This window comes from Nymphalis io, chromosome 3 (assembly GCF_905147045.1).
Source record: "Nymphalis io chromosome 3, ilAglIoxx1.1, whole genome shotgun sequence".
NCBI lineage: Eukaryota > Metazoa > Arthropoda > Insecta > Lepidoptera > Nymphalidae > Nymphalis > Nymphalis io.
Window position 1 is genome coordinate 7,160,733 of NC_065890.1, and position 27,600 is coordinate 7,188,332.

The 27,600-nt window shown below is 33.0% G+C and overlaps 1 protein-coding gene across 1 annotated transcript; it reads right to left on the reverse strand.

Annotated features, from left to right (window-relative positions):
- On the reverse strand, window positions 1–27,551 carry LOC126780964 (collagen alpha-1(IV) chain). Its single transcript, XM_050505671.1, has 15 exons — window positions 27,431–27,551; window positions 11,374–11,559; window positions 10,556–10,600; window positions 10,173–10,457; window positions 9,841–10,089; window positions 8,954–9,737; window positions 8,405–8,665; window positions 7,770–7,992; window positions 7,143–7,258; window positions 6,213–6,613; window positions 3,049–5,119; window positions 2,534–2,711; window positions 2,286–2,400; window positions 1,303–1,523; window positions 1–896 (listed from the first exon to the last, which is right to left on the reverse strand). The coding sequence occupies exons 1-15, from the start codon at window positions 27,521–27,523 to the stop codon at window positions 728–730; spliced, it is 5,397 nt and encodes a 1,798-aa protein (XP_050361628.1). The 5' UTR covers window positions 27,524–27,551; the 3' UTR covers window positions 1–727.
- Between the last annotated feature and the right edge of the window lie 49 nt (window positions 27,552–27,600).

Sequence of the window (27,600 nt, forward strand, 5' to 3'; positions counted from 1 at the left end):
TAAAATAGCACATTATTTTATTAATTTAAATTTTATATTAACATTAAAATAGATTGTCTACATAGTGTAATTTATTTACAAACATGTATGGGTATTATTAAAAATATTCTTGAACAATATTTCTATTGACTTAGAGAAAAAGCAGTGTTTATATTAGAAGAGTATGCGTTTTTCTAGTACAAGAAACAACCCCGAGTGATGACGGGAGAGTATAAAAATAAGGTTTTTATGAGAGATATTTCGTGTTTCAATTTTACAGCTCCTTTATTCGTTATTTATTGACATAAAATACTAAATAATATAGTGAATTATTTATGATTACTGTAATTCAAAACAGATACGGGCTCACTGCAAATGTCTGCTAATGCAAACACTGCCTTAGGTACATACATTTCACTTATCTACTATTTTGAGTTTATGTTTTTACGTTATGCCTTTTGATGAACTGATTTCAATGTTCTTATTCGAAATATTAAGTGAAAACCTTTGTGTATATGATGTAGGTTTTACGTTATTACAAAAATTTATTAAAATTAAATTAAATTTATTTAAATGCGTCTCGACAGTGTTATGACTTTTCGTTCATTTTTACTTGTAAGTAAGGTAGTGGGACCATAAGCATAAATACCTTCATATTTTATTGACTAATTACTCGCATATGTCTTAGAGACACCTATGCTATGTAAGTTTCTATTTTATACTGTAAAATTCATGAGAAATAGCCTATTTAAAAACGAGCTCTGCCGCGGATATAACGTGGGCCACCTGTGCGATGGCGGCCGCGATATAACGGTCGGCGACGCGCCTCGTTCGGGACAGCTTCCACTGCGCCGGCGCCGCCACGGTATACTGTATTCATCGTCGGCCCCGGTTGTCGTCTCATACATACTGCACATCTAAATAAGGGAAGTTGAATTTTAGGATGAACTGTTGTTATTTTTGAAAACTCCTCGTGTAAGCGATTTTATGTTACAATGTATTACTTCCCCTTCTCCTCATAAAAGAGAAGGCCTTAGGCCAGCAGTGGGAGATTTATAGGCTTACTTTAATATACATGTGTAACGTGGACAAGGTGTTTAGTTTGTGTGCCAGTAATGTAATTTCAACATTTTAGTTTTTTTATTGTTATATTTTTATCTGTATGATTTAATTATGAATGGTAAATAATAAAATGATATTGTAATAATAGTTGATATAAAATTAGCTCTTACTGCTTTCTAATTATATATATAATATATATAATTGTTTAAAGACATGCAAAGTAATGCGAGATTCGTTTGTCTGTAATTAAAAAAATCTTACCGGCTGACTTTAGAAACTTGGTCTGCCTTTAAAGTTTGTTGTTCTGGTTTTAGGAACATTCTGTTGTCGTCTATGGTCGACAACCAGTATGATACCGCCGTAGCAAAGTAATTGCATCGGCCGAGTCCGTTGCATTCAATAAATGGTCGAGTTCTAAATTCGCGAAGACATGAACCAGGTGATATTAAACTCTGTCCCGCTGCATCTGCTCCAGCTGTGTGCTGTAAACAAAATATTAAGATTGTACATATAACAAAATTTGAAACAAATGCCAAAGAGTGGCAAAATGAGAATGCCAAAGAATGTATCTAACATTTAGGACGTAAATAAATAGGCTTTTTTTATAGAATAGGCGGACGAGCATATGGGCCTCCTGATGGTAAGTGGTCACCAACGCTCATAAACATTGGCATTTAAGAAATGTTAACCACCTCTTACATCGTCAATGCGCCACCACTCTTGTGAACTAAGATGTTATGTCCCTGGTTCCTGTAATTACACTGGCTCACTCATCCTTCAAACCGACACTGCTGTTTTGTAGCAAAATATCTGATGAGTGGATAAACAGACGAGCTTATACCCCTACCCAGACGAGCTTGCATAAAGTCCTACACCAGTACAACCTGTGCAAAGCCCTACCACCACCTTCAGTGATTTAAATGGCTTGTGGTTTAAATTTGTCATAAGATAAACATTTAAGAATACGTATTCACTTTTAGGCTAAATTATAAAATAACATTAAATACGTGATTTTATGTAAACAAATATTTTATAGACAAATTAAATTATAGTTTTGTTCAAGAGATTTAAATTTTATAATTTCGATATCGTTTGTTAGTTTGAAGATTTTCCTAGCAAGATTCCAAGTTGCCTCTTATGACACCCACAAGTTAAGAGTGGGTGGTTCCATTCTATTCTGCCAAAACCACACGACTTATTGAACAATACTTAAAAATATATCACTTTAAAATATCTTTACTTACCATAAGGAAACTGTATCCTATCCATAATTCTTCCCAGCCGCTTGGACAAGTTGGCACCGCGTTACTTTGACTATGCAAAGCTATGGTTCTTGTAGATGATTCACATACTTGACATCTTTAACAATATTTTTTCATTGTATAAATTATAGATTATTAGTAAAATATATTCTAATGTATAAATAAAGAATATATATTCATAATTACATCATGCGCATTTTTTCTGCAAATGGCTTCGTCTTATAACTCACCTTGAAATATAAGAACCTACATCTCTGGCTTGAATTGGTGTCATTGCCATTGGCATAGGTTCTGGTGTTGACAGCCAAAAACTGTAATCTTCTCGTTGGGCGAAATCACATACGTTGTTAATATTACAAAACATGAAAGGCATTGTAGAAAATCTTCGCAAGCAACTACCAGGAGCACCTGTAAGTACATATTTCTCAATAATGCTAAATAATAATAATATGATTACAAATATGTTATAATAAATGGCTCTCGAAATGTGATGCAACGACTAAAATCTTAGTTATTTCTTGAAATCCCCTCTTTTCTTTGATTCTGTTTTATATTTTTTGTGCTTTTAAAAAAATTAAAAATCTAAACATCAAATAACCATAGCAAACCAAAATAATTAGTATTAAAACTGAGTTTCATCACAAAAATATATGTATTAATAATACTTTCCAATCTAAATAAATACTTTCTGTATAAATTATTGTACTCGAAATAATGTAAATAAAGATAAGATTAAAAAGCTTACCTAAATCTTGGCCATGCGCCTTAGCGTTAGCGACTATGTGTATCAACGAGAATCCATCCCACATAGGTGATGTCCCAGAAGGACATTGAGGTATCATTCTTGTTTGTGAATGTACTGCAAAGTAAAAACCCCTCGATTTTGGTATTGGTGGTGGCGGAGCTGGTGCTCCGGGAGCTCCCGGTGCTCCACGTGATCCATCAAAACCGATTTCTCCTCTTCGACCTATAAGTCCCTGTTCTCCTTGAGGTCCAGGATAGCCAGAAGGTCCTATGTCACCGACATCACCAATTTCACCCTTGTTACCTGGGATTCCATTTTGTCCAAAGGTACCAGGTGCTCCGGGAAGTCCGTCGCGGCCATCAAAGCCTGCTAGTCCTACATCACCTCGTTCTCCAGGGCTTACTTCGTGAGGGAGTACAATATCGCCTCTTTCACCTTTAATACCTTTAAGACCCAGATACCCTTGTAACCCGTCTTCACCCTCATCACCTCTTAGACCTTTCATGCCTAATTCTCCAATATATCCACGATATCCATTCAAGCCGGAATCACCATTATCTCCTCGCATACCTTTAAGACCATAAAATCCAGGCATACCATAGTCACCTCTTTCACCTTTAGGACTAATAGAAAAACCAGGTTCACCAATTTCACCCTTACGTCCCATAAGACCAGGATTTCCTTCCATACCACGAGCACCAGGTATGCCCATATTTCCTTGTCTTCCAGGGTAACCATCATCTCCCTTTACACCTTTTGGTCCTTGGAAACTCAATCCAGGTTGCCCAGGTGCCCCTTCCGGACCATCAACACCATATTCACCCGGAGCACCTTTTTGTCCCATAGAACCCGGCCAACCAGGAAGACCATCTATTCCATCTTTGCCTTTCTCACCCTGAACTGCATTAATTCCATCAAGACCAGGTAAGCCAGGAGGGCCAACATCACCTTGAAGACCTTTAAGACCCGGAAGTCCATCATCGCCAAACTCTCCTTGAAATCCTATATCACCTTGTTCTCCTTTAATACCTTTAATTCCAGTGAATCCTACATCTCCCCTATCTCCACGTGCACCTTCTAGTCCTTCCATACCCATATCACCCATATCACCTTTAGTTGCTGGTGAATAACTGCTTGGACCAATGTCACCACGTTCTCCTTTAGCACCCATGTCACCTCTAATACCTTCCAGTCCAGGTAAACCGACATCGCCAGGCAAACCAGGTACACCTATCTGGCCAGGTTCACCACTATCGCCATAATCGCCTTTCAGTCCACGTCTTCCAGTAATACCTATATCTCCTGATATGCCTTTAGGTCCATTGTAGCCTGGTAATCCAGGTTGACCAGAACGGCCTTCATAACCTTTATCTCCCATCGGACCTTTAGTACCATCTTCGCCGTAATCTCCAATTTGTCCTTTCATTCCTTTTAACCCTTGTCGACCCGGTATTCCTGGGTTACCTGGAAGGCCTTTAAGGCCATCACGTCCCCTTATATCCAATCCACGGCTTCCCCTATCACCCTTTATACCTTTTTTCCCATAAATTCCTGGTCTTCCATCGATTCCTCTGTAACCTGGGTTTCCAATATCCCCTTTCATACCTTTACTAGCATTTTCTCCACGCATACCTTGAAGACCAAAAAAACCCATATCTCCCATCTGTCCTTTTACACCTGGCCATCCATCTAAGCCATCTTCACCGGGAATACCTTCATCGCCGTGTATTCCTTTATTTCCCTGTAATCCTCGTAGTCCTGGCTTTCCTGGAAAACCTCGATTTCCTGGTATGCCTGATACACCACGTTCCCCAGTCTTGCCATTATTGCCAGGACGTCCCATAAATCCTTGAAATCCGACGATTCCTGGAAAACCTTGTTCGCCAGTCCACCCCCTAACTCCAATCAGGCCCGCTTCTCCTTTCGTTCCTTTTTGCCCAACATCACCTTGTAAGCCATAGTTTCCTTGTAATCCTGGTTGACCGATAATGCCAATAAATCCAGGTCTTCCAGGCATGCCTGGCAGCCCACGAGCTCCTTGTACAGCTATTCCTGGTTGACCCTTTCGACCCTGTTATAAATAAGATAAATTGCATTATATGAGAAACCTATCTGCATCTAGATCAGAGATGGCCCAGTGACAAGAACAATTGTGGCCCATTGGTTACAACAAATCTTATTAAGAAGAAGATTATCCAATTTAAGCCCGAGCGACGATAGCTTAATTTTCATGTGTTTAATTTGTGCGAATAATTCACATCGTGCACAAGAGAATCATCGAGAGAAAACCTGCAGTCGAATAAATATACCCATCAAACCGCGATGAAGCGGTGTAGTTGAATAAGCAGTCTCCTTAATAGGAAAGGAGGCCATAGCCCAGAAGTGGGACATTTACAGTATGTTACTTTTTACATAAGGAATGACCATTAACCCAACACATAATTCTCTTCTTATTTTAAAAACCTCATTTATTCAACTTTGATAAAGTTGTCTAAATGCCTAGAGCATAAATTATTATTAATTAAAAAAATGTAATTGAGATCCATTTCATGATTTTTTTATTACTATGTCATTGATAAGTAGTTTATCAATATACATTCATATTCATATTCTCTTTGAATTATATATCAATAATAGGGTACGATTGTGTAACGGATGGATGTGTTTGTAGCTATGCGTACTGCTACATGTTTTACGATTATGTAAATGTTCGGTAAAATGAGGATTGCTAATGCTACCTGTTAAAGATAGAAAAGAGGGATAGAAACTTAGCGCTACACTCCGTTCAGACAAGAAGACAAGCATTTCAGTGATACGTTATGAATAAATGTTTATTATCAATTATCTGTAAATATAATTTTTAATTAAAAAAAGGTTTGGCGTAGTCATCATGGAGTGAAATCTTAAGTCTAATAAGATGGCAGGCGAGCGAATTAACAGATATTCCATACAGAATGATGTTTTATCCTTTGCATCCATAAAATTACACAAGCTCTCAAACCAAAATGCAGCGATAGAAATTATGTATTCCAGAATAAAATGCAACAAGTCCTATCATCGATGACGTCATCTCTTAAACCGAAATAAAATAATATATGTACATAAATTCTTACATTCTTCATACATATTTCTACATTACATTTTACAACATAAAATACACTTACAGGTGGTCCTAGTGGGCCTTGTGGACCAGTGTCTCCAGGAATTCCTGTTTCTCCTTTAGGTCCCATTACTCCAGCTCGGCCAGGTGACCCTGGGTATCCAGCCTGACCTTCATCTCCCATATCCCCCTTTATTCCGTCAATACCTCTTTCACCATATATAATAGAATAACCGACATCACCACGTGACCCTTTCTTTCCCTTTTCTGCAGGGAATCCAGTTGGTCCTCGTTGTCCTAAAGTACCTGGTTCTCCATAGGGACCAATGTCACCTTTATCACCAGGAAATCCTCTAGCACCTATAGGTCCTTGTTGAGAAATACCAGGGATTCCCATGTCACCTCTCCGACCCTGAAATCCACCGTATCCAACATCTCCAGGTTCTCCTTTTCTTCCAGGATAACCTAGATATTAATTCGAAGCATTAAATATATGTTAAGTTCATATCCCTAACAAATTAATTTTTATTTTATTTATAATACGAACTTAATTTTGATTTTTTAGTTTATGTAATAAGGTGATAATAATTTAAGCTCAAACATATGTATAATGTCTACATGTGATCAAAAATACCTTAAGCACTTAAGGTTTAGGTTACTATTAAGTAAATGTAGTAAGTTTTGTACGAAATATTTTCCCAAATTTTGTATATAGAAATACAAATATCTGCATTATTAAATATTCTTTTAAATTTTTATTTTATTTTGCTTATAATGATGATAAATAAACATAATCATTACATACGTTAACTATTTTAAAACATATATCTCATCGTAAGATGTTCGCCCTGAAAGTATCATATAGAGTTTATTCTGTACTAATCAAGTAGATTTCACTATTATTGTTTAGATAGAAAGTTTCTTTCCATTTTAAAATTATCACTATGTTTGTTGAAATACGCAAATCGTAAATTTAGGTTAATAATATTCGAACCTTGTATCCCAGGTGGTCCGGTTACTCCTTTTTGACCCTTTGAATTGATTTCAAAACCAAGTGCCTCTCCAGCATCACCTTTCAAACCATCTTCTCCAGGTTCACCCCGTTCTCCTCTAAAAATAAAAACAAACGAAATTATGTAAATAATAACATAAGTAAACAACAGTATTATTATTATATTATATTACTTTCACAAAATTATTAATATTACAAGAACGACGAACTACCTGCATAATATTTTCTTTAAGATTGTAAAAAAAATCTCATGTAAGTGACTTTGTCAAGGTCTGTAAGGCCTACAATGTAAACTCTTCGAATATATATACATATATAAGTCCAAGAAAACATATTACGGGTGAATTACACTTATGACTCGTATAGATAGTCACATAAATTTTGATTGTGTGGCTATTACAATACTTAATTTTGCTGTTTGATATTGTGTTTGATTTGTTAGTCGATAGAATTGCCTTATTATTATTAGTGCTACTAATATACTAATATAAAAACTTTTTGAGTCAGGGGTGAATCTTTTAGTCAAGATTAATATAATTTATCAACTCGTGTTTGGTCATCTATAAGAAAATCTACCTTGTCTAAGATATCTTACACGTATATACCTACTTTATGCCTCTATCTCCCTTATCACCAAAAAGAAAAGCGATTGGTACATTAGCATTAGTTCCATCCCATCCAGGTAACCCATCGCTGCCTTTAGATCCATTACGACCAGGTGAACCAGCGAAACCCTCATCACCCATTAATCCTTTAAGACCTTTGAAGCCATGAGGTCCAGGTGGTCCAGGCCAACCTGGGTCACCACGGAAACCAGGACTTCCAGCAAAACCTGTATTTTAAAATACTTTTATTTAGTGTTACTTTATAACAGCTCTTGTTTTTCGAAACCAAGCCATTGTGATTATAAAATTTAAATTATATTTCTTTCAATGCTGTTTGCTAATATAACGCAGAAAGCGTTGTGCTTCGATAGATAAGGTCTAATAATAAATATGTAATAATTATATTTACGTATAGATTTTAATTATGTTTTAAATATATCAATTAGATATATTTTCTTCTAAATTGAAAATTAATATTTAAAGAACATATAAAGAATAACCTTTATTCAAGCACTTTTTTATCATTATCAAAAACTCAGTAATTACTGTTTAAAAGTTAATCATTCCATACATCAAAAATTGCATTGTTAGAGTACTACTTTTACATTCCTCTTTTATATATTTTCTGTATTTACTTGCCTGGTTCTCCGCGTGGTCCAGGTTCTGCTTTAGTTAACGAGAGCGGTGGCTGTATAAGCCGACCTTTCCGTCCCTTCGGTCCTTGTGCCCCGGCCATTCCCGATTGACCTTTATTACCCTTCGGACCTGGTGGTCCATGTAAACCAGGGGAACCTGATTCTCCCTTTTGTCCGCGGGGACCAGGTAAACCTTCAAATCCTGGGTAACCCTTTTGGCCGGGAAAACCATCGTCTCCTCTTTGTCCCTTGGATCCCGGTAGACCTAAATTCATAAAATGTATACACTTTATATTTTTATGTTATATTTACAACAATATGGGCTAGGTCTCGCCAAATGAAGTTAAAGAATCACTTTATTTTTATGAATTTAATATTAAATATATTAACTAATATTTCATTTAACTATATATTTCATAAAATTAACTTCATCCATACGTACGGACACGAATGAACAAGAAATCAGTAATTAAATATTTTTATTATTATAATTTAACACATAACCAAATACTTTTATTTTGTAACTGCTGAATTGAAAATGTTTGTAAGGTACCTGACGGGCAGTAAGGACAATCATCTCCCCGTTCTCCTTTATATCCAAGAAATCCGGGTCTTCCAGGTTCTCCCGGATCACCGACAATTCCTGGACGACCTATTGGCCCGTCATCTCCTGGCGGACCAACACCGGTTACACCACGCCCAGGATAACCTGGTGGTCCCAAAGAGCCTACTTCTCCTCTATCACCTCTTAAACCTGGCAATCCATCTACTCCTGGAATACCTTCGTCTCCATCTGGACCTACTACAGTAGCTCCCTTAAAACCCTTAGGGCCCAGAACACCGGGAAGACCGGGCTTACCCATTGGGCCCATAGGTCCAGGCAAACCTTTGAAACCATCGTCTCCGGGTTCTCCTTTAACAGAGGCGCCTGGTGGCCCTACTCTACCAGGAAGTCCTTTTACTCCAGGTAAGCCCGATGGACCCATTATACCAGGTAACCCTGGAAGACCATCAGCACCTCTAAGTCCTGGAGGACCACTAAATCCAATTGGTCCTTGCGGTCCCATTGAGCCAGGTAAAAGTGGTTCGTTTAATCTTTCATCGTAAATTCCTGCTTCTCCCATTGGCCCTTGTTCCCCGGGTATTCCAGGTTTACCATCTTCTCCAACTGGCCCAGGAAGACCATCTTCTCCATTTGGTCCATCGTATCCGGGCCAACCTTTATCTCCTTTAGGTCCAAGGGGTCCTGCTTTACCACGATAACCAGTCTTACCCCTATTACCCTCATCACCTTGATCACCTTTGTAGCCTTGAGGTCCATTGGTTCCATAACGTCCCTTTTAATAAAAAATAAATAAATAAGTATGGGCATTTTTCGGTCATACAAAAACACGTCAAAATACTATATAAATTTTAATTAAACAATTTATAAAAACTCACTGGAGCACCCGTTGAACCTAGTTCTCCTTTCAGTCCCTTAACACCCTGTGCACCTCGATATCCTTTATCACCTTTATTTCCTTTTGCTAAGATAGTAAAGTTTTGTTGAACGTGGTCGATATAAACTACTTCTGTTGGTCTTCCAGGTTCACCGATTTCTCCTTGATCTCCTTTTTCTCCTGGTGGGCCTACAACGTCATCACCAGTATCCCCTCTATATCCTACTTCTCCTCGAAAACCCATGGATCCCTAAAGTAATAAATATTATTGTACCAGATGTATTGGTATTTATTTATTTCAAATAGTTTTAATAAGGTTTTAAAAAGTTTTACCTGATCACCTTCTTTCCCTGGAGGGCCACTATCCCCTCTCCATCCAGTTGGCCCTGGAGGACCAATAAGTCCATGTCGTCCGAAATCACCTTGGTCTCCCTTAGCACCTCTTGAATTTACTCCCCCTTCTCCGGCTAAGCCTTGTAAACCTTTTTCTCCATATGGACCAGGCAACCCTCTCTCCCCTGGGTAACCTTGCGGTCCAGGAGATCCAATTTCACCATCTACACCGCTACATCCATCTAATCCCGCTAAGCCCCGTATACCTTCTAATCCGATTTGACCCTAGAGAAGCATAAAGAATAAAATGAAGTAACGTATGCTATTTAAAAAACGCAACGTAAATCGTAATACATCAATATAATTTGAATAATTATAATTACCTGAGGTCCAGTATATCCTCTAACTCCATAAGGTCCATCAATACCCTGAAAAATTGTTAAATTGATATAATGTTGTCGAGACCGATTTCGGCCACGGTGGCCAATCTCAAGAAATATTAGCCAACTGCGCAGGAGATATTATAGTGCACAAGTTTGTGCGCAAACACAAGTGCACTCTCTATTCCATAACTCTCATAATCCGATGGGAGGGCAATCCGACACAACCGGAAAGAGTTCAGGCGCAGGACCAACGACTTTATGTGCTTTCCGAGGCACGGGAGTGTACATACTTCCAGCTTCCAGACTCCAGGCTGCTACTGGGAATTTTCTGACAGAAAACACAATAACCTTTTATTGGCCCGACCTGGGAATTGAACCCAGGACCTCCGGGTCTGCGGACTTACATTAAACCACTAGACCAACGAGGCAGTAAATTGATATATATGTAATATTAATTATAACCGTAACAGCCTGTGAATGTCCCACTGCTGGGCTAAAGGCCTCCTCTCCTCTTTCTGAGGAGAAGGTTTGGAGCTTATTCCACCACGCTGCTCCAATGCGGGTTGGTAGAATTCACATGTGGCAGAATTTCAGTGAAATTAGACACATGCAGGTTTCCTCACGATGTTTTCCTTCACCGTGAATTATAATCACAAATTAAGCACATGAAAATTCAGTGGTGCTTGCCCGGGTTTGAACCCACGATCATCGGTTAAGATTCACGCGTTCTTACCACAGGGCTATCTCGGCTATTATATATATAATTATAACAATTCCTTGTTAATACTGTAGCCAACCATTGAAGAATAAATTCATACCCGTTCTCCTTTATCACCGTAGTCTCCTTGCTGCCCCCATTCACCCGGTTCTCCCGGTGGTCCGATACGACCTTCAGGGCCATCGTCTCCATAGTCACCTTGAGGTCCTGGTATACCTCGATAACCTTGATCTCCGCGGTCTCCTTTAAAACCAGTACAATCACATGCTGTCTGGTTGCATATTACCTGTAAATAGATTGATTGTGTAGTTAGATTAGCTTGTTTTTTTTTTTTTGAATAAATTAAACGTGTTACGTTTTTGTCTTTAGTGGCGTAAAGAATAATTTATGCTAGGTTAATAGTAAACATATTTTGAAAAATACTACTTATTTATTGATTGTGTTTGGGAAAGTGATTATAAAGTAACGGCAGATCAAGAACATAAATGTGTAACACAAGAAACGTGCCTTATCAGCAGGACCTTTGACATACATACGTTGCCGCAGTGAAGTAAAAGTTACTTCCTACTTTTTAATATAGCACAAAACCTCCTTCTTTAATTATTTCTCAAAAATATTTGTACAATTTAATAAAAGTGGTTACGTTTGTCTTGTTTTAAGTTGTTTGATTGATTGATTGAGAAGTTGATGATTTTTTTTTTATTTAACTTTAAACACAAGTTTGAAAAAAGTGTTTGAAATTCATATATCATATACCATATATACCATAATCATATACCATAATCATTAGAGAAAAAGTACTTGGTTGGGCTTTGTGCAAGCTCGTGTAAATAGGTTCCACCCACTCATCACATACGAGTATTCTACTACCAAATTGGGGTGTTCCGGTTTGCGATGTTTGTTACATGATATTTCTTACAGAGTCAATGTGAATCACTTATCATAATTTGCCAACCTGTCCAGCTTTTAAATAAAAAAAGTTTTGAACATTTTTTCTCAAAATTCCAATTTTTTTATTGATAACACGATAAAGCTCCTCAATTGGTGCCACATGTACACTTATATATAACTATGTCTCTTGTTTTCTTTACACGGCACTGATTCATATAAGCAGCTCGTTTGGTTACAATAATTTCCAATAATAAGGCAAGGATATTTAAATTCTAATGCATTATCCTCTTTTTTTTGTTTTCTGTTGCTTAAATAGTTTTGTATTTAAGGACTTAATGTGATGTCAACAATAAATCTTAATAATTTTTAAGGTTATTTAAGAAGGTAGCGAACGCAAAGTGCAACATAAATTTTCGAGATTTAGTTGTAGGCCTAGTAACAAACCTGGGCGACATTTAAAAACTTATTATTAGAGTGATCAGGGAATCTCAGGATAATAATCATTTGATAATATGATATATAGTTACGCGTAAGTGGAAAAAGAAGGAGACCGATGCGTATAAGTTATAATGTTTATATAATATATAAACAATTTCTAAGCATTTAGGTGATTTTCATAAAATTTAGTCCTGCGTCAAAAAAATTCTTGACAATCTATCTAAACATTGGTAATAGTAACAAAGATGTGAAAATAATAATAATAATAATATCTTGAGAATACTCTATATTGGAGCGGACATGATTCTCTGAGGGATTCAGTTGGTGAAGATTTTTTCTATTCTATTGCTGGGTTTTAAGATATCGTTTATATTGCGGTATAAAATATGGCACAGCCTTGATGACATAATTCATTGACGGTGACCTTTATGCTGTACCCAGTAGCTAACGGGGCTTACAACAAAATACCCCGAGAAGTTCGTAAAATGGTAGCTGCGGGTTTAAACGGTACGGTACAAATATTGATCTCAATAATATTTTATAGGTTTTTGTTTTGTAAATTATTAGAATATTATAAGTTTAATATAATCTAGTCATTATTGAGAATTTGAGCTCAAACCATATTTGTTTTAATTATATAGACCGAGCTAAAAGTCACTATCAATATTTGTAAAAAGAACGATCAATTTATACAATTGTCATAAAGAAATTGCTAAATTTGCAAGACGACAATTTAAATACGGTTGATTCTTATATGGCTCGCTAATTTCAAAAACGTATAAATTACAGCAGACTTGTAATATATAGGCTCAATAGATTGATATAATGATGTTCACGTTTCATTTCATATATTATGCTTTTTATGTACAATATTTGAAGTAGTTTGTTGAATTATTTACATTTGCTTATAAAAACCTACAATACATTTGTCATAACATTGAACCGATAAACTCGTATCTTACAGCTTATGACAATAATTCGGAGACGGAAATAATGCACGCAACACGATTCAGTCAATTGTTGCCATGTATTATTTTAAACGATAATTTAAACATAACAACCAAAATATTGTTGAAAATATATGTTTTAATTTAAATAACTCTTTTAAAACATACGTATTCTAGATTCGTGAAAATGTATTTTTTATTTTAAGTAAATAAATTTTAAGTTTTTTATTAGCTTATAAGTCTTTAATTAAAGAGGGATTAATACAGCTAACAGAACAAACTTTCTAAATTAATTAAAAGAACAGTCGTGATGAGGTATTAAGCGGACAGAGCGTTTATAATGTTAGTAGAACGTAGATTAAGTCATTGAAATGCGGGATAGAATCATAATTCAATTTTCGTGTAAATTAATGAATATTATATATGACTTGGTATTTCTCGTCATGTTCTATAATTTATGGTCTTAATATTAACTTATTATTTATTATTATTTATTGGTCTTAATAGTAACTTTATTATTTATGAACTGATTAAAATAAAACAAACACTACATTTTAAGTGAAGTTAGCCACAGTACATTAGTGAAAAACGCACCCAAATCCATTAAGACCGTTCGAAGATTAGCGTGCACAAAAAATTCAAGATAATTTTATCATAGTTTGTTTACATTTGACTTACTTTTACCTTCACTGCGTCCATAAACGTCAAATTATTTTTTTCACAACTCTTTCTCCATTTTCACTTTTTTGTAACATAAAACTTACTCGTTAGATACACTCATTTTAGCGGACAGAAAAATACATTCATTTTTAGTTTTATCGTCATTCAAAAAGCTCACATTTTATGGTTATTAAATATCAATCGACTGTTATGAAGGATTTGATGTTTTTATTTATAATCAAAAGGTTATCATTCATTCATTCAACAATTACGAGTTTCTTACAATATCGGTGTTATTTATTTAGCTTATAACTTTTTATTTAATAAAAATATTTTAAGTAATGTTATTATTGTTTGTTCTTTAGTTACTTTAGCGTTGATTTTATTTTACTAGTGCAATAAATAATATGATGTCATCCTTAAATGTATGTTCATTTATTTTAATGGTTAAACCGGAGCAGGTCCGCACCTAAATAGTATTTGCATCTGCTAGTGTTATCTTAAATCATTTTATTGTCTGACGCCTAGTAACCTATTTATAATAGAAGCAAATAGTAACCTTGATGGTGCAATTCATTAATACTAATTAACTTAACTAAGAAACACAATATCATCGTTTTATTATTCAAGTGTTTGAAGTGTTATTAAATAACATTTATATTCAAGTGGCGTTAAAGCTCTAATTATGTTTTGGCAGTTCTAATCGAGATGTCGCAATAATTAATTTAAACCGAATTACATATATAGGTAGTTTATGTATTTAAAATTACACTTGTAATTTACATGTGTGGTTATAAATACCATATGTATAAGTAGTTTTTATTATCAAAAATTACTTATTCTAAGTTTAATATATACCATTAATATATTGTTGAAAATGTTATTAAAAGTGTTATTTTTCACAAATAAATACGTATAATGTATATGTATTCAATGTTTTTTTTTTTATACAATTAAAGTTTTTAACTTCTAAATTAAATAAATTATGATAATTAATTAAGTGACACAACGTTTTTTTTATAACATCGCTTTATTGATTGAATAAAGTTTGAATACATTACATAATAAGATACGTAGGTATTCTAGATTATTAAATATCAGTTTTAACAAAAGGAATAAGTTTTAGCATCTCTATGCGTAATTTGATTTTAACGATTTTTACTTATAAAATTATTAAAATGACTAGAGAATACTTAAATATATTTCTATTTTTTAATAGGTAGTAGTAGGATTTGATTGGACGATTAAATTTAATACAAATGAACTGCTATTCGTTTAGGTGACGCTTACAATCAAATACATATACAGCATACAAGTAGGTACTTACTGCAATTTGATGAAGTGTCATTTGATTTTAGGAATGTGCTATCTCATAAAGAATTCGATGCGGTAAGGTTAGGTGGATGACTATTATAATTTGATTTACAATGATATCGTTCAATATATATATATATCTACATTATGAGATCCCTTATATTTCTATTGTACCTATTTAAATATTTGTTCCATTCGCGTTTTAAAGACAATGTAAATAAGCAACCAATGGTTTAGATAAATTTAATATTTCTAAATAGTAGTATAAAATAAGTGCTTTGAATTCCAAAGCCTGTTTTGTAATTTCATGACTCTCCCAACTAAACACTTTTTGGTATGGTCTGATGACAACATTTTGTAGTAGGTATTACAGCAGCCGTCGATTATAGAACGAGTGAGTCATTAGTTGCAATTCAAGGAACGGGCTGGATAAACAATCATTGCAGTGTCCCAAGCGATAACGGCCATTCGCACATCCCGCAGCGTCCGTCCTGCGACCCGCGCGCTACCACCCCGCGCCTTGCGCTCATTACCCGCTACCACGTGTAAAAACCATACATAAGAACACATTTTATATTAACTAAGATAACACATTTAACAGCGTCAAATTTTAACGACCATATGCTCATTCCCTAAAAAATACTTTTATAACAATAACTAAGTCTGATTGTAGAACAATTAATGAAAACAACTGAATTCATAAGTTGTATGCAAACTTATAAAATTAGTGGAAGAAGTAATTTTTATTACTTAGTTACTAATATGCTATAATTAATCATAATGATAAAAGAAAAATGGAACATTCAGGAATTTACGAGCAATTTGTCGGTATCTGGTGACCCCGACAACTCGTAAATGCGTTCTCGATACACCTCGGTAGTTGCTGTTTGTAAAAACATAAATCCTAAGTCTGAAGTTGAGAAATTATTTTAGCATTATAACACATTTACTATTGCTCGGTAAAGAATACGGAAAAATAAGGTTAATATTTTACAATATTTTCTGTAACAAACCGCTGTCTACACCATTTTCAATCCACATCATTTGAGTGGTTATCGTTTTAGGTAATACGATACTATATAGCATTTTCTTAGTTTTATTTATTTACCTTTTGAAAATAAATTTATTTTGTGGTTGATGTAAATTTCATAAACAATCCGTAGGTGCATTACCAACGGTATGCCATTAAAAATACAAATGTCGGGCCTCCTTTCCTATTAAGCTGCAGCTTTGGAGTTTATTCTACTAACCATTCCAGTGTGGGTTGATAGACATTATTTAATCATTTGATAGAATTTCTTTCTAGCCATTCCAGTTTCAGCGGTGAGCCTATGAATCTTAGCTCATAATTATTACATTTTTAGATGTAAGCAGTGTATGCGTATTTGATATACATGTACATAATATATGTGGTATAACTTTGCAATGCGCGCGACGATTTTCATAAATCTGTGAACGGTCATTCGCCAATGTGTACAAACTGTCAGTGACTGTACTAAATTTAGATCAGGAACATAACGGTACGTTCAACTGGCTTTTGTTACACTACTGAAACTATTGACCTATTTAATATTACTGGAAGTAAGTAATAATTTTCAGTGCAATGTACGCTGTAATAAAACCGACTTGCGAGTGAAGCGTTGCGTTATATGCACTTGGAAATAATAGTTGCCTACAAAATCGATTTAAGCACACCATTAGGTATTAAAGTACCGCCGTGCTGCTTCTTTGTAGAAACCTAATCCCTCTTTAAATCAATAATCATATACATTTTCACTGGTGAAAGTACAGTAAATACTAAATTCAATTCGTTCTAGAATTAGTGCTAAAACTTTTAAGATACCATAGACTGCATTAAAATTTAATTGAGTATTATCAATTAACTGTAACTATTTATATTTATTAAATAATTAGATAGCTGTGTTATATAAGCACACTATTATAGGTATAGTCATGAAATTTTTATCTCTTCTCGATATAATCACTTACATAATTTAAGTACTAAATATGTATGTACTACATTTTTTGTTTACAAATTATAGAAATTAGATGTACGATATTATAACTGTAAATATTTAATATAATAAAACATAAATGGTCTTATCGACGTATCTACCATAAATAAAAACCTAACGTTTTTAATACATTGAAATGATATCAAAATATAAAAAATGAGGAACACGGATACTTCCTCCAAGGTTCAATGTTCTACCCTACGTCACGACGATAAAGACTCGACTCATGAATTGCGCCCGATCATTGACAGGACGACTCACCCCAGAATACTGTAGCGTAAACTCTATTATATTTAATTGTTTTATTTATAAAACTTCAGATTGACCATGTTTAATTACGGTGTAAAGTTTATCTAGACTTTACCGCTGCAAACTCTAAATGTTGGAAAATAGCGAATAATAATAATAAATAACTTAGATACTGTCGGCAAAAATGACTTGTCTTATTTAATTTATTTCTCTTATCTTTTCGAGTTATAAAAATATACCTACTTAATTGAAATATTGTACAGTTCGTTCATTGTTCTATTATTTCATTGGATATAATTGCTTTTACATATAAGTTGTATACACAATATGTGATCGCTTTCTGGTTCCTCTTTGATTTATTAATATTATATAAGACATTGAAATTAGTTTAATGATTTTTTTTAAATGTTTTGTTTGTGTTACGCTGTAACACAAAACTGTGTCAAAAACATATGATGACATGTGTAATAAAATAATCAACATTTTAATTTTTAGTATGTTCACATATTCAGTAATTATTACAAATTAGAAAAGGTACCTACATTTAATTCCGTCTTTAGTGTAATATTGAAAACATGCACAGGTTTTGATAAAAGTTCATAAACTGATTTATATACAACTTAAATCTAGGTCAAAATAAGTCATAGCAGTTTATATAAAGATAACGTCACATTATATAAATATCTGGAACTAAATGTAGGTACCTAAAGTTTACTTAAAAAAATGTAATCTCGGGGTCATTATGACATATATACGATACGGAATCGTGGGAGTTATAATATCATTATTTCGGCAATAATTGCAAAAATTGTATTATATCTAACGACAACTTGATAGCAGTTTCCCGTCGGTTTGATAAGAGATGCTGTTTATGCCGCGACCTCGTTACGAAAGCTTTGTCAATGGAAACTGTTGATTTTGACCTATTTTATAATGATTAATTGATCGCTCCACTGTTCTGCATATTGTATTTAACAATCATTAATGAATAACACTTTTTCTGAAATAGGAAAAATTAATATAACCGTGTCCTTTCGAAGCTAAATTAAATATTTTTTTGTTTAATTACGATTACATGTTTGAGCTTTTATGAATTATATGCACAAGTTAGGTTACTTTCTATTTATATATTTTATTCATTTTTTTAATGCTTTGAATCAATTATTTTACACTGTTAAAGAAGGTACGAAGCTTATCTCTATAAGCTACGTGAACCTACTTTATGGTCCTACAATTCTCCTGATGATTGTTTATTTATTTATTAAAATTCTTCAAGAGTAATTACATCCATAAAACATTAAAAAAACACAGCTTTACTTGTTAAGGAGAATACCTCATGCAATGAAAAAGGAGATATTGTTTACATTATAAAGTTAAGAACATTTACATATGTTAACATATTATGAAAAAAAAGTTACAGGAATAAATATAATAAATGCAATAAGACATGCAAAAAAAGTCTTGTATTGGAAGTACGTACGTATTTTGTTCAAACCATACGTTGAGTTGAAAGCTATTAAAGTTGTATGTATGTGTATATTTTAATTCGTGTAATAGATAACCTTTTCAATAATTTTACTTAGTTTATTACATTTATTATATGCAAAAATGTGGCTTCATCTCCACCAATCCAGAAAAAAATTAACAGATAAAGGTGAAGAGTACGACAATATATATCGTAGCGATTTGAATAATTTCATCAGAAGTTGTTTTAAGAGTAACAACAAAATCAAATAACGTAAGTTACGATTATAGTTTTTTTTACAATTTTTTTAATAGTATTAGACTTTAGCATAGCAAAATGTTCCAAAAAATGAACAACTAATATAAAGCCAAAAAATATCATTGACATGCAATTAATTAATTAATTGTAATGTAATTTCATATTGTAATATTCATACAGCTTGGAGAGAACGAATTTTAGGCATAAGCCGATAGATGTATAATGAGGGATAGGCAATATTTAGTTAATTTCAAGTAAGTACATCGCCTACATCGCAATATTCCTTTGCATATTTGCCGATAAGTTCACTAATTCGAATATTTAAGCATAAAAGAAGAATACAATAAGACAAACAAAGACAATACTGACATCGGATTAATCGCTTATGTCGTAGAATTGATGGCGACTGGAGCAAATTGCGGTTCAAAAAACGCAACGTAGGACACGAACCAGTCAGATGAACTGATGACCTGAAGAAATGGCGGAACCCTTCTGGATGCAGATTCTGGAGCTTTTTGAGCAACTTAGAGGAGGCTTATGTTCAATATTCAGCAGTAAGCTGTAGTATGAAAGCCTGAGTAGATAGATAGTTTCTACGGCATAGGTAATGGCTGGTACAAGATCATATAATTTTCCTATAAATATTATTTAGGGATTGTTAAGAAGTAGGTGAAATCTGCTTATACATATTGATATTTCATTTTTTTTCATTCCGTCATACATATCCAAAATTATCAGAGGTTATCAAGCATATTAACGATAAAAACGTACGAAGAATTACGCTGCTGATAAGACAAAAACTACTTATAATAAACAATAATATATTTAAATGTTTGGATTTCGAACACTTATAAAGTGAAAATTTACATAACGTAAATTGAGTCTTATTAATTCATCATACATATTAAGTTATAGCACGACAAATAAAACAAAAACAGCATTTTTGTCTTCTGTTCGTTAATTCATATTTATTCCTTGCTTAGATATATTTTTAGTTATTTCTATATGTAAATGGTATCGTTAATAAAGAACACCATACAAGATAAATATTGAAATAACGAGCTAAAGCTCGTTCTTATGTATTTATCCTTCTTTATAACATTGTCCGTTAAGATATACAATGTTAAGATAAAAATGGCTATAACGAGACAGACACACAATCATATTATATTGTATAAAATTAATTATATCAAAGGCGACATGGTTAGTTAAGTTAATGACAAAGATTTTTTTTTAAATAATGAATGTTTTTTTAGGTCACGAGGCTGCGGAATGATAATTGCGTTGCTAGTTGGCGGTCCATATAAAAGTTTATGATAATAGGGCATAGGTTACGGTAACAACAGATTGTCAAATTTAACAAGACTATATTATATATTTTTTACTTGTATATTTATTCAACATAATAATTTTGTTTAACTTAAAATTCATTATCTATCTGTACCTACCTATTATAATATTATGTATGTAAATGTCGGAGATCATGACTTATAAATTATTGTGTTAATAATAATTTATCATTCACGTTTCCGAGTAGATATCTACAATATATAAAATAATTGTAGTTGGTTAAAAATTAAATGAATGAACAATACATATTGAAAAAAGATGTTTATTCTGTTATTGAATGTTTAGTTTCTATATTTATCGTTTCTTTATATACCATTCGTGTGTAAAGTATATAAAAAAGAGGAAATATTAAAGGTAAAAAGGGTTTACAATTTTATTTAGGCTAAAAATGGGTGTTCCAAAAGAATCAATTTTAGGTTTTCTATTTGTAATATATGTAAACAATTATATGTTATGGGTATTTGAGATATTGTTTTGTTTGCTGACGATACGTCATTAATTTTGAATCTTAAAAAAAACAAACTATGATGATATAATTAGTGCATTATCACTGATACACGATTGCTTTACAACAAATATATTTTTTTATATATATTATAGGCAGGCGGACGTGCAAATGATATCCTGATGGTAAGTGGACCCATAGACATTGGCGATATAAGAAACAATAACCATTCCATACATTGGCACTGCGCCACCAATCTTAAGAACTGAGATGTTACGTCTATTGTATGCCTATAGCTGCACTGGTTCACTCACCCTTCAAACCTTCAATACTGAATATTGATACTACCCACTTAGTATATTTTGGTTATTTTGCTACTATTCAGTCTTATGACATATAACTTACACATACATTTAGTAATTATTTTGCTACTCGAGAACTCCTTTGCAATATATTTATAACAATATTTTGTTTATTCGCAGCAATATTGAAAATTTTGATAGAATTAGTGATATTATTAATCATTGTATAGACGCGAGAAGTAAGAACAAACTTATGCATTCGTTATAAATCTTTCTTGAGGTCTGGTATTCGTTTTTTTAGTAAAATTCCGCATATATTTTTTAGCTTTGCCAATTAACAAATCTTTTGTTAAAACATTTAGAATAAGGCATATTACTCAATACAAGATATATTGATAAAAAAGCGTATGCAGTACTTGTTCTTCAGGCAACTCTCAGGCAGGATATATATATATATATATACTATAATATAAATTGTGTTTGATTAACATAATTTTATTATAATTTAAATAGTAAAAAAGAGTAACTGTCGAGTTCCTTGTCGGTTTTTAATCTAAATTTAACGAGTAATGAAATTGATTTTCCTCTTTTTTATAATAACTTTTGGTTATAATTTGTAAGCATATAAAAAACACTGAAAACTAAAATTACATTAATAATAATTTGACGTTGACCAGCGAGGCACGAGCGTAAAATAGCTAAATTGTAAGTTCAGGAAAAGTGAGGGATTTTGTGTTTATTATAGTAACTTTAAATCTTTAAACGTTTTGTTTTTAAAACGTAACTGTAATATTATCCATACAAATGTTTACATATATAAAATTATTTTTAGGATATTTTAAATAACGCTGTGATGTTTCTTACATAGATGCACAGTATATATTTGTAAAAATGTGGCTCTATTTATCGATATACAAAAAAATTGGCAAAAATATTTATAGTAATTATAGTTTTATGCTAAACGCAAATTTTTATAAATTACCTTATTGAAAATGTCGCTACTACATTTAATTTCATACTTAAATAATTCAAACTAGATATAATGGTTTACATTCTTGGGGCTGGTAGTCGATGGTGGTGTTCGATATTATAATATCGAACACCACCATCGACTACCAGCTTTTTTTTAATAAAAAAAACAGGAGGCTGAAATTATTATTGTATTGTTATGATTTATCATATAATGACTGAGACAATGATTCTGAAATTTATAAAATAGTAATAGTATAAGTAATAGTAGTAGGAGATTTATAAAATGGTATAGTATGTTTTTATCTTTGATCTTAAATATCAAAGAGTAAGAGTAATATGTTTGTCTTTCACTCGAATGTATGCCTGGTCTTGGGCGAATGCAGATTATGAGCTTCCGGGTTCGTTTTGCCTTTGTAGTAACTATTCTATTCTTAAGATAACACTTGAACATTGAATCAGCTTAAAGAAAAATATTTCGATCATCATATACAGCTACACTTGTGTAATTGATACCTCTGACCAATTTCGGTTAGGGCCTTTGCAATGGAGACATAGTAAACTAGACATATGGTAGGGAAATTTCTATGCATTCATCCAATAGCCTGAGGGGACGCCAACCAGACAAGATCACTGAGAGATACAATACCAAAAGCTTTAAGCCACTTTCCATGGAACTAATTCCACCATTACCAGCACTAGGTCACAAGTAACATCACAAATGTGCCGCCTATGGGCTGAACAAAATCGTAGGCTATGTTTTAGTTCTTACAAAATTAAATTAATAATATAATAAAATAAGAAACACGGAGGTAATGAAAATACTTACAAGAATCATACAAAACACAATAAAAACTTCTAAAATAAAAAAGTGTCCGTTCATAAAAAATCACGTTTAAAATTTATTCCGCCGTAGCCGAAGCCACATTTTGCTTATAAAACACATATATACAGAAATCGTATATTGCATTCATTTTTTATATTGCATTCATTCAAAGGTTTTGACATTGACATTTTATTTCATTGCATTGTTTTATAAACTAAAAATTATAATATTGATAATATACTTCATCAACTTTATGTAAAATTATATTAGTCCTCAGTCGTAATGAAACATTATAAACGACAATAATTAAGTAATTTATTTGACCCTAAGCCTATTAAAAAGTTTTATTTGGACTTCAGTGATGTTGGACGTCACTGTTTACTTATGTACAGATAGCCTCTTATTTATTATCTTATCGCTAAAGTTTCGTCAAGTCCAAATTTAACTCTTCTGATTAAACAGGAGGTAAAGAAACAATAAATGTCATTGGAAAAATATCAAACACTATAAAAATATATAAATTAACTTCTTAATAATACAATGTGTATTCCACGAGTATGATAAACATTTCGATCACTTATGATATTTATTTTTATGAAACAAGATCATTAAGATTCATTTATAAAAATATATTGTGTAACTTTGAGATACAATTAAAGTTTACTGGCAATAAATAAAATTTATTGTATTTATCTCTTTCAATAATTATTGATTTGACATTCGAAAGAAGAAAACGGCATAAACTAACTACCTGCTAAACAACGTTTATAAGTATGTTTTCCATGGAACATTCATTTCATGTGTCATTTTGATAAAATAATTGATGAATTAAACAACTTGTCTCATATATGAAGTTTCTTAGTTTTATGTTACTCGGGGCGCCGTAATACTGGTGGTAGAGCTTTGTGCAAGCTCGTCTGGGTAGGTACCACCAACTCATCAGATATTCTACCGCAAAACAGCAGTACTTATTATTGTTGTGTTCCGGTTTGAAGGGTGAGTGAGCCAGTGTAATTACAGGCACAAGGGACATAAAATCTTAGTTCTCAAGGTTGGTGGCGCATTGGCTATGTAAGCGATGGTTGACATTTCTTACAATGCCAATGTCTAAGGGCGTTTGGTGACCACTTACCATCAGGCCCATATGCTCGTCCGTCTTCCTATTTTATAAAAAAAATAAATAAAATAACCGGATCATTAGCGGATGTTTAGCTGACTGATGAAGTTGGTATCTTATTTGTGGCTCTGTCGTACACAGATACCGATCGCACACTAACCGTAGAAAATTGTAAAATGACGATTCAAAAGTGCTTTTGTAAGAGCCTACTTGAATAATGTACATTTTAATTTAGCCACGCGTACGGAGTAACTTGCGTTCTTCTTATGAGTTCGTAAACTGATGAAATTACTCTTAAATTAAAATAAAATTAAGATATTTTGTAATATTTTGCACGAATATTTTCAATTTTCCGTATCTTTGAGACAAAAAGTTTAATGTTTATTTTAGGCGCATAAATAAGAGGGGAAGGATGAAATGTTTGATATTCATATATTATCTTTGATATCTCTTAAGCTTCTTAAGCAACTGTTCGTTTTCAACACCTTATTTTCTCCAATTGTGTTTGGTAATTCAAAAAAAAGTTCAAGTTTTTTACCTTAATTTCATTTTAGTTGTCTTTAAAAAATAGGTATACCAAGAACTGTTTGCTTATATAGTTTCATGGTTACCCGGTCCGGCTTTGCACGGAATAAGGGTCTACATCAAACGTTTATATATCATAATATCTATTTCTACTGGGGCATGAAACGCATGTCAGTGTAATTTTTTTAGACATCATTAAAAATCATAAAGAATTATACAACTAAGCGTTCTTCGTAAATAAGATGATATGAAAAATCCGCTCGGTAGCTTTTGAGTTTATCGCGTTCAGAAAAACAGACAGATGCAGCGGGGGAGTTTGTTTTATAATGTAGTGATAGTAATGTACAATGCAAAGTATAGTTAGTCAGCACAAATTTTATTTCCATATTGAAATTGTTTGTTTGGCTAACTTAATTGTTTTGTGTCGTGTAATAAAATATATAAATTAATGAATGTAATGGAATATGGTAGAAAGTGATTCCGTTAATGTGGATCAGAAAAGTTAAAAAGATACAAGTTCTTCGGAATATTATTATACAAATAATTTCAATACTCACAGTGTAATTTGTTTTCTCATTAAATTCTTCTTTAAATACATAAATAAAAAAAAGAAGCGGAATAAAAGTTGTAATTACTTGCTAATCACTATTCTCTATATGTCCATTTAATAAGCTATCCATGAATAATACTTTGAATTAAAAGTTATTATAAATATGCAGATACGCAATGTTTTTAAAAATTAATTATATTTTTATCTCGTCTTATCAATAATCATGTCATGTATTACAATAGTATTTAATAATTATTTACACATACAGAAGGTTGAAATCCCGCATTGAACAGGAGTTTAAAATCTGGCATTCAGTTTTTATGTGCTTATCTTGTATTAATTGAAATTGTACTAAACTACTACTTAAGGTATATAACCCGAAGCATCGTAATGGAATAACAAACATCAATCTTTCTCCTAAAGAAAAGAGATGATTTTGCCCAGTAATGGGACACTGCATATATGATGCTCTTTTATTGTGGAGTATTGTGTTCATATGAACACAATACTCCTGTAAAATATTTTACATATTTTTCCAGCGTCTTCCAGCGAAGAAATCTTTCAGTAGAGTAGTATGAGCCTGTAAATGTCCCAATACTGGGCTACAGCTTCCTCTCTTATTGAGGAGAAGGTTTGGCGCTTATTCCACCACGTTTGTTGGTTGGCTTCAACGTGGGTTGAAGTTCACTTTTCTTGAACTCTCTTGCGTGAGTTACTTTCAAAAAAATTAAAGTTGAACCTACCAATAAATTAAATTATCGTTTTTTATATTTAACAATTGCTACGGTAGTAGATGTCTATAGTCGTTATAACAATTACTTAATTATTGTGTCTATAGTGTACTGTCCCTCAAAATGTTAAGCTTATTAATGTGACCAATATTACCGTGGTAGGTCACGAAAAGAGCTGTGCAAAAATGGAAGCAGCATACTGAACTATAGAGCTGGCGTTATTAGGCTCAATGTTTTGAAGTAGGACTAAATAAACGAATTTATCAAAAATTAAAATAGGCAAAAGGCTTTATACCAGTTAATTCCTAGTAATAGGTAATTATTATCTGTAAATGATCATAAACCTTTTTAAAACATGCATCAATATACAATAACAGTCTTTTATACAAGACACCATAAATTATATTAAGTTCCTTTAAGTCATACCACGCTTCTTCACGCTTCTCCATATTCTGTATGGATGACATATTCATGAAGAATATGTTATCCATACAATATATTAACATTTATTAAATCTAATTTAAAAGTAAGTATTATTAGTGTTATAAAATAGTAGGGTTGGAAGCTAACAATTAGACTTGAGTTTGTTTGATATGTTGAGCTTTCAAATCTGTATTGATCAGGTAAGCTTGACTTATATTTTGATGAAGGTTGTGGTCTTGTATTTAGATATAATAAGAATAAACGATGTCGTTTTTCTATATTTATTTAATAAAGCATTGTTATTTAACCGTCAAAGAGATTTAAGATTATTAAAAATGTAAAAACTGGTTTTATCTTAACTAGAGAAATGAATGGCACTTCATTTTTAAAATTTGGTATAATTATAATATTTTGGGTACGATTATAGAGTACACTAAGGAATTAAAGTTAATTTCGTGATAAAAGCTTTCATAACAAGATAAAATCTTGTAACCAGTACATTAGTATTTATTAGAAATAGAAACCTAATACCTAAAATTACATTGAAGTATATCCATAGATAAGACAAGGCGTGTATATGATATCATGACAACGATATACAATCTCGTTGATGTCTTTTTGATGGTACATAGTAGGTTTCTATGATTTCAAAAAAGTTGAAATAAATAAGTAAGGTACTTACAGCAGAAACAGGTGAAGGAATCCAGAAGAGGAGCAGAAGGGTAGCGGGCACGAGCTGGATCGCAAGGAGGCGCGCACGCGCCGGGCCCGACATGGCTGCGCCACACTACTGGCCGCGCGCCCTCGTGCCAGGCCGCGAGCGCCGCACCCGCGCCACCACCGCTGCCGCCT

Bases quoted from the DNA above. Each gene is read 5' to 3' on its own strand.
- LOC126780964 (XM_050505671.1), bottom strand. From the start codon at position 27,523: ATGTCGGGCCCGGCGCGTGCGCGCCTCCTTGCGATCCAGCTCGTGCCC. The intron at 10,090-10,172 runs GTAAAACTTTTT...TTATTACTTTAG, and splicing joins CAGGGAAAGAAGGTGATCAG to GGATCCATGGGTTTTCGAGG. The intron at 897-1,302 runs GTAAGATTTTTT...TCCCTTATTTAG, and splicing joins CAAGTTTCTAAAGTCAGCCG to ATGTGCAGTATGTATGAGAC.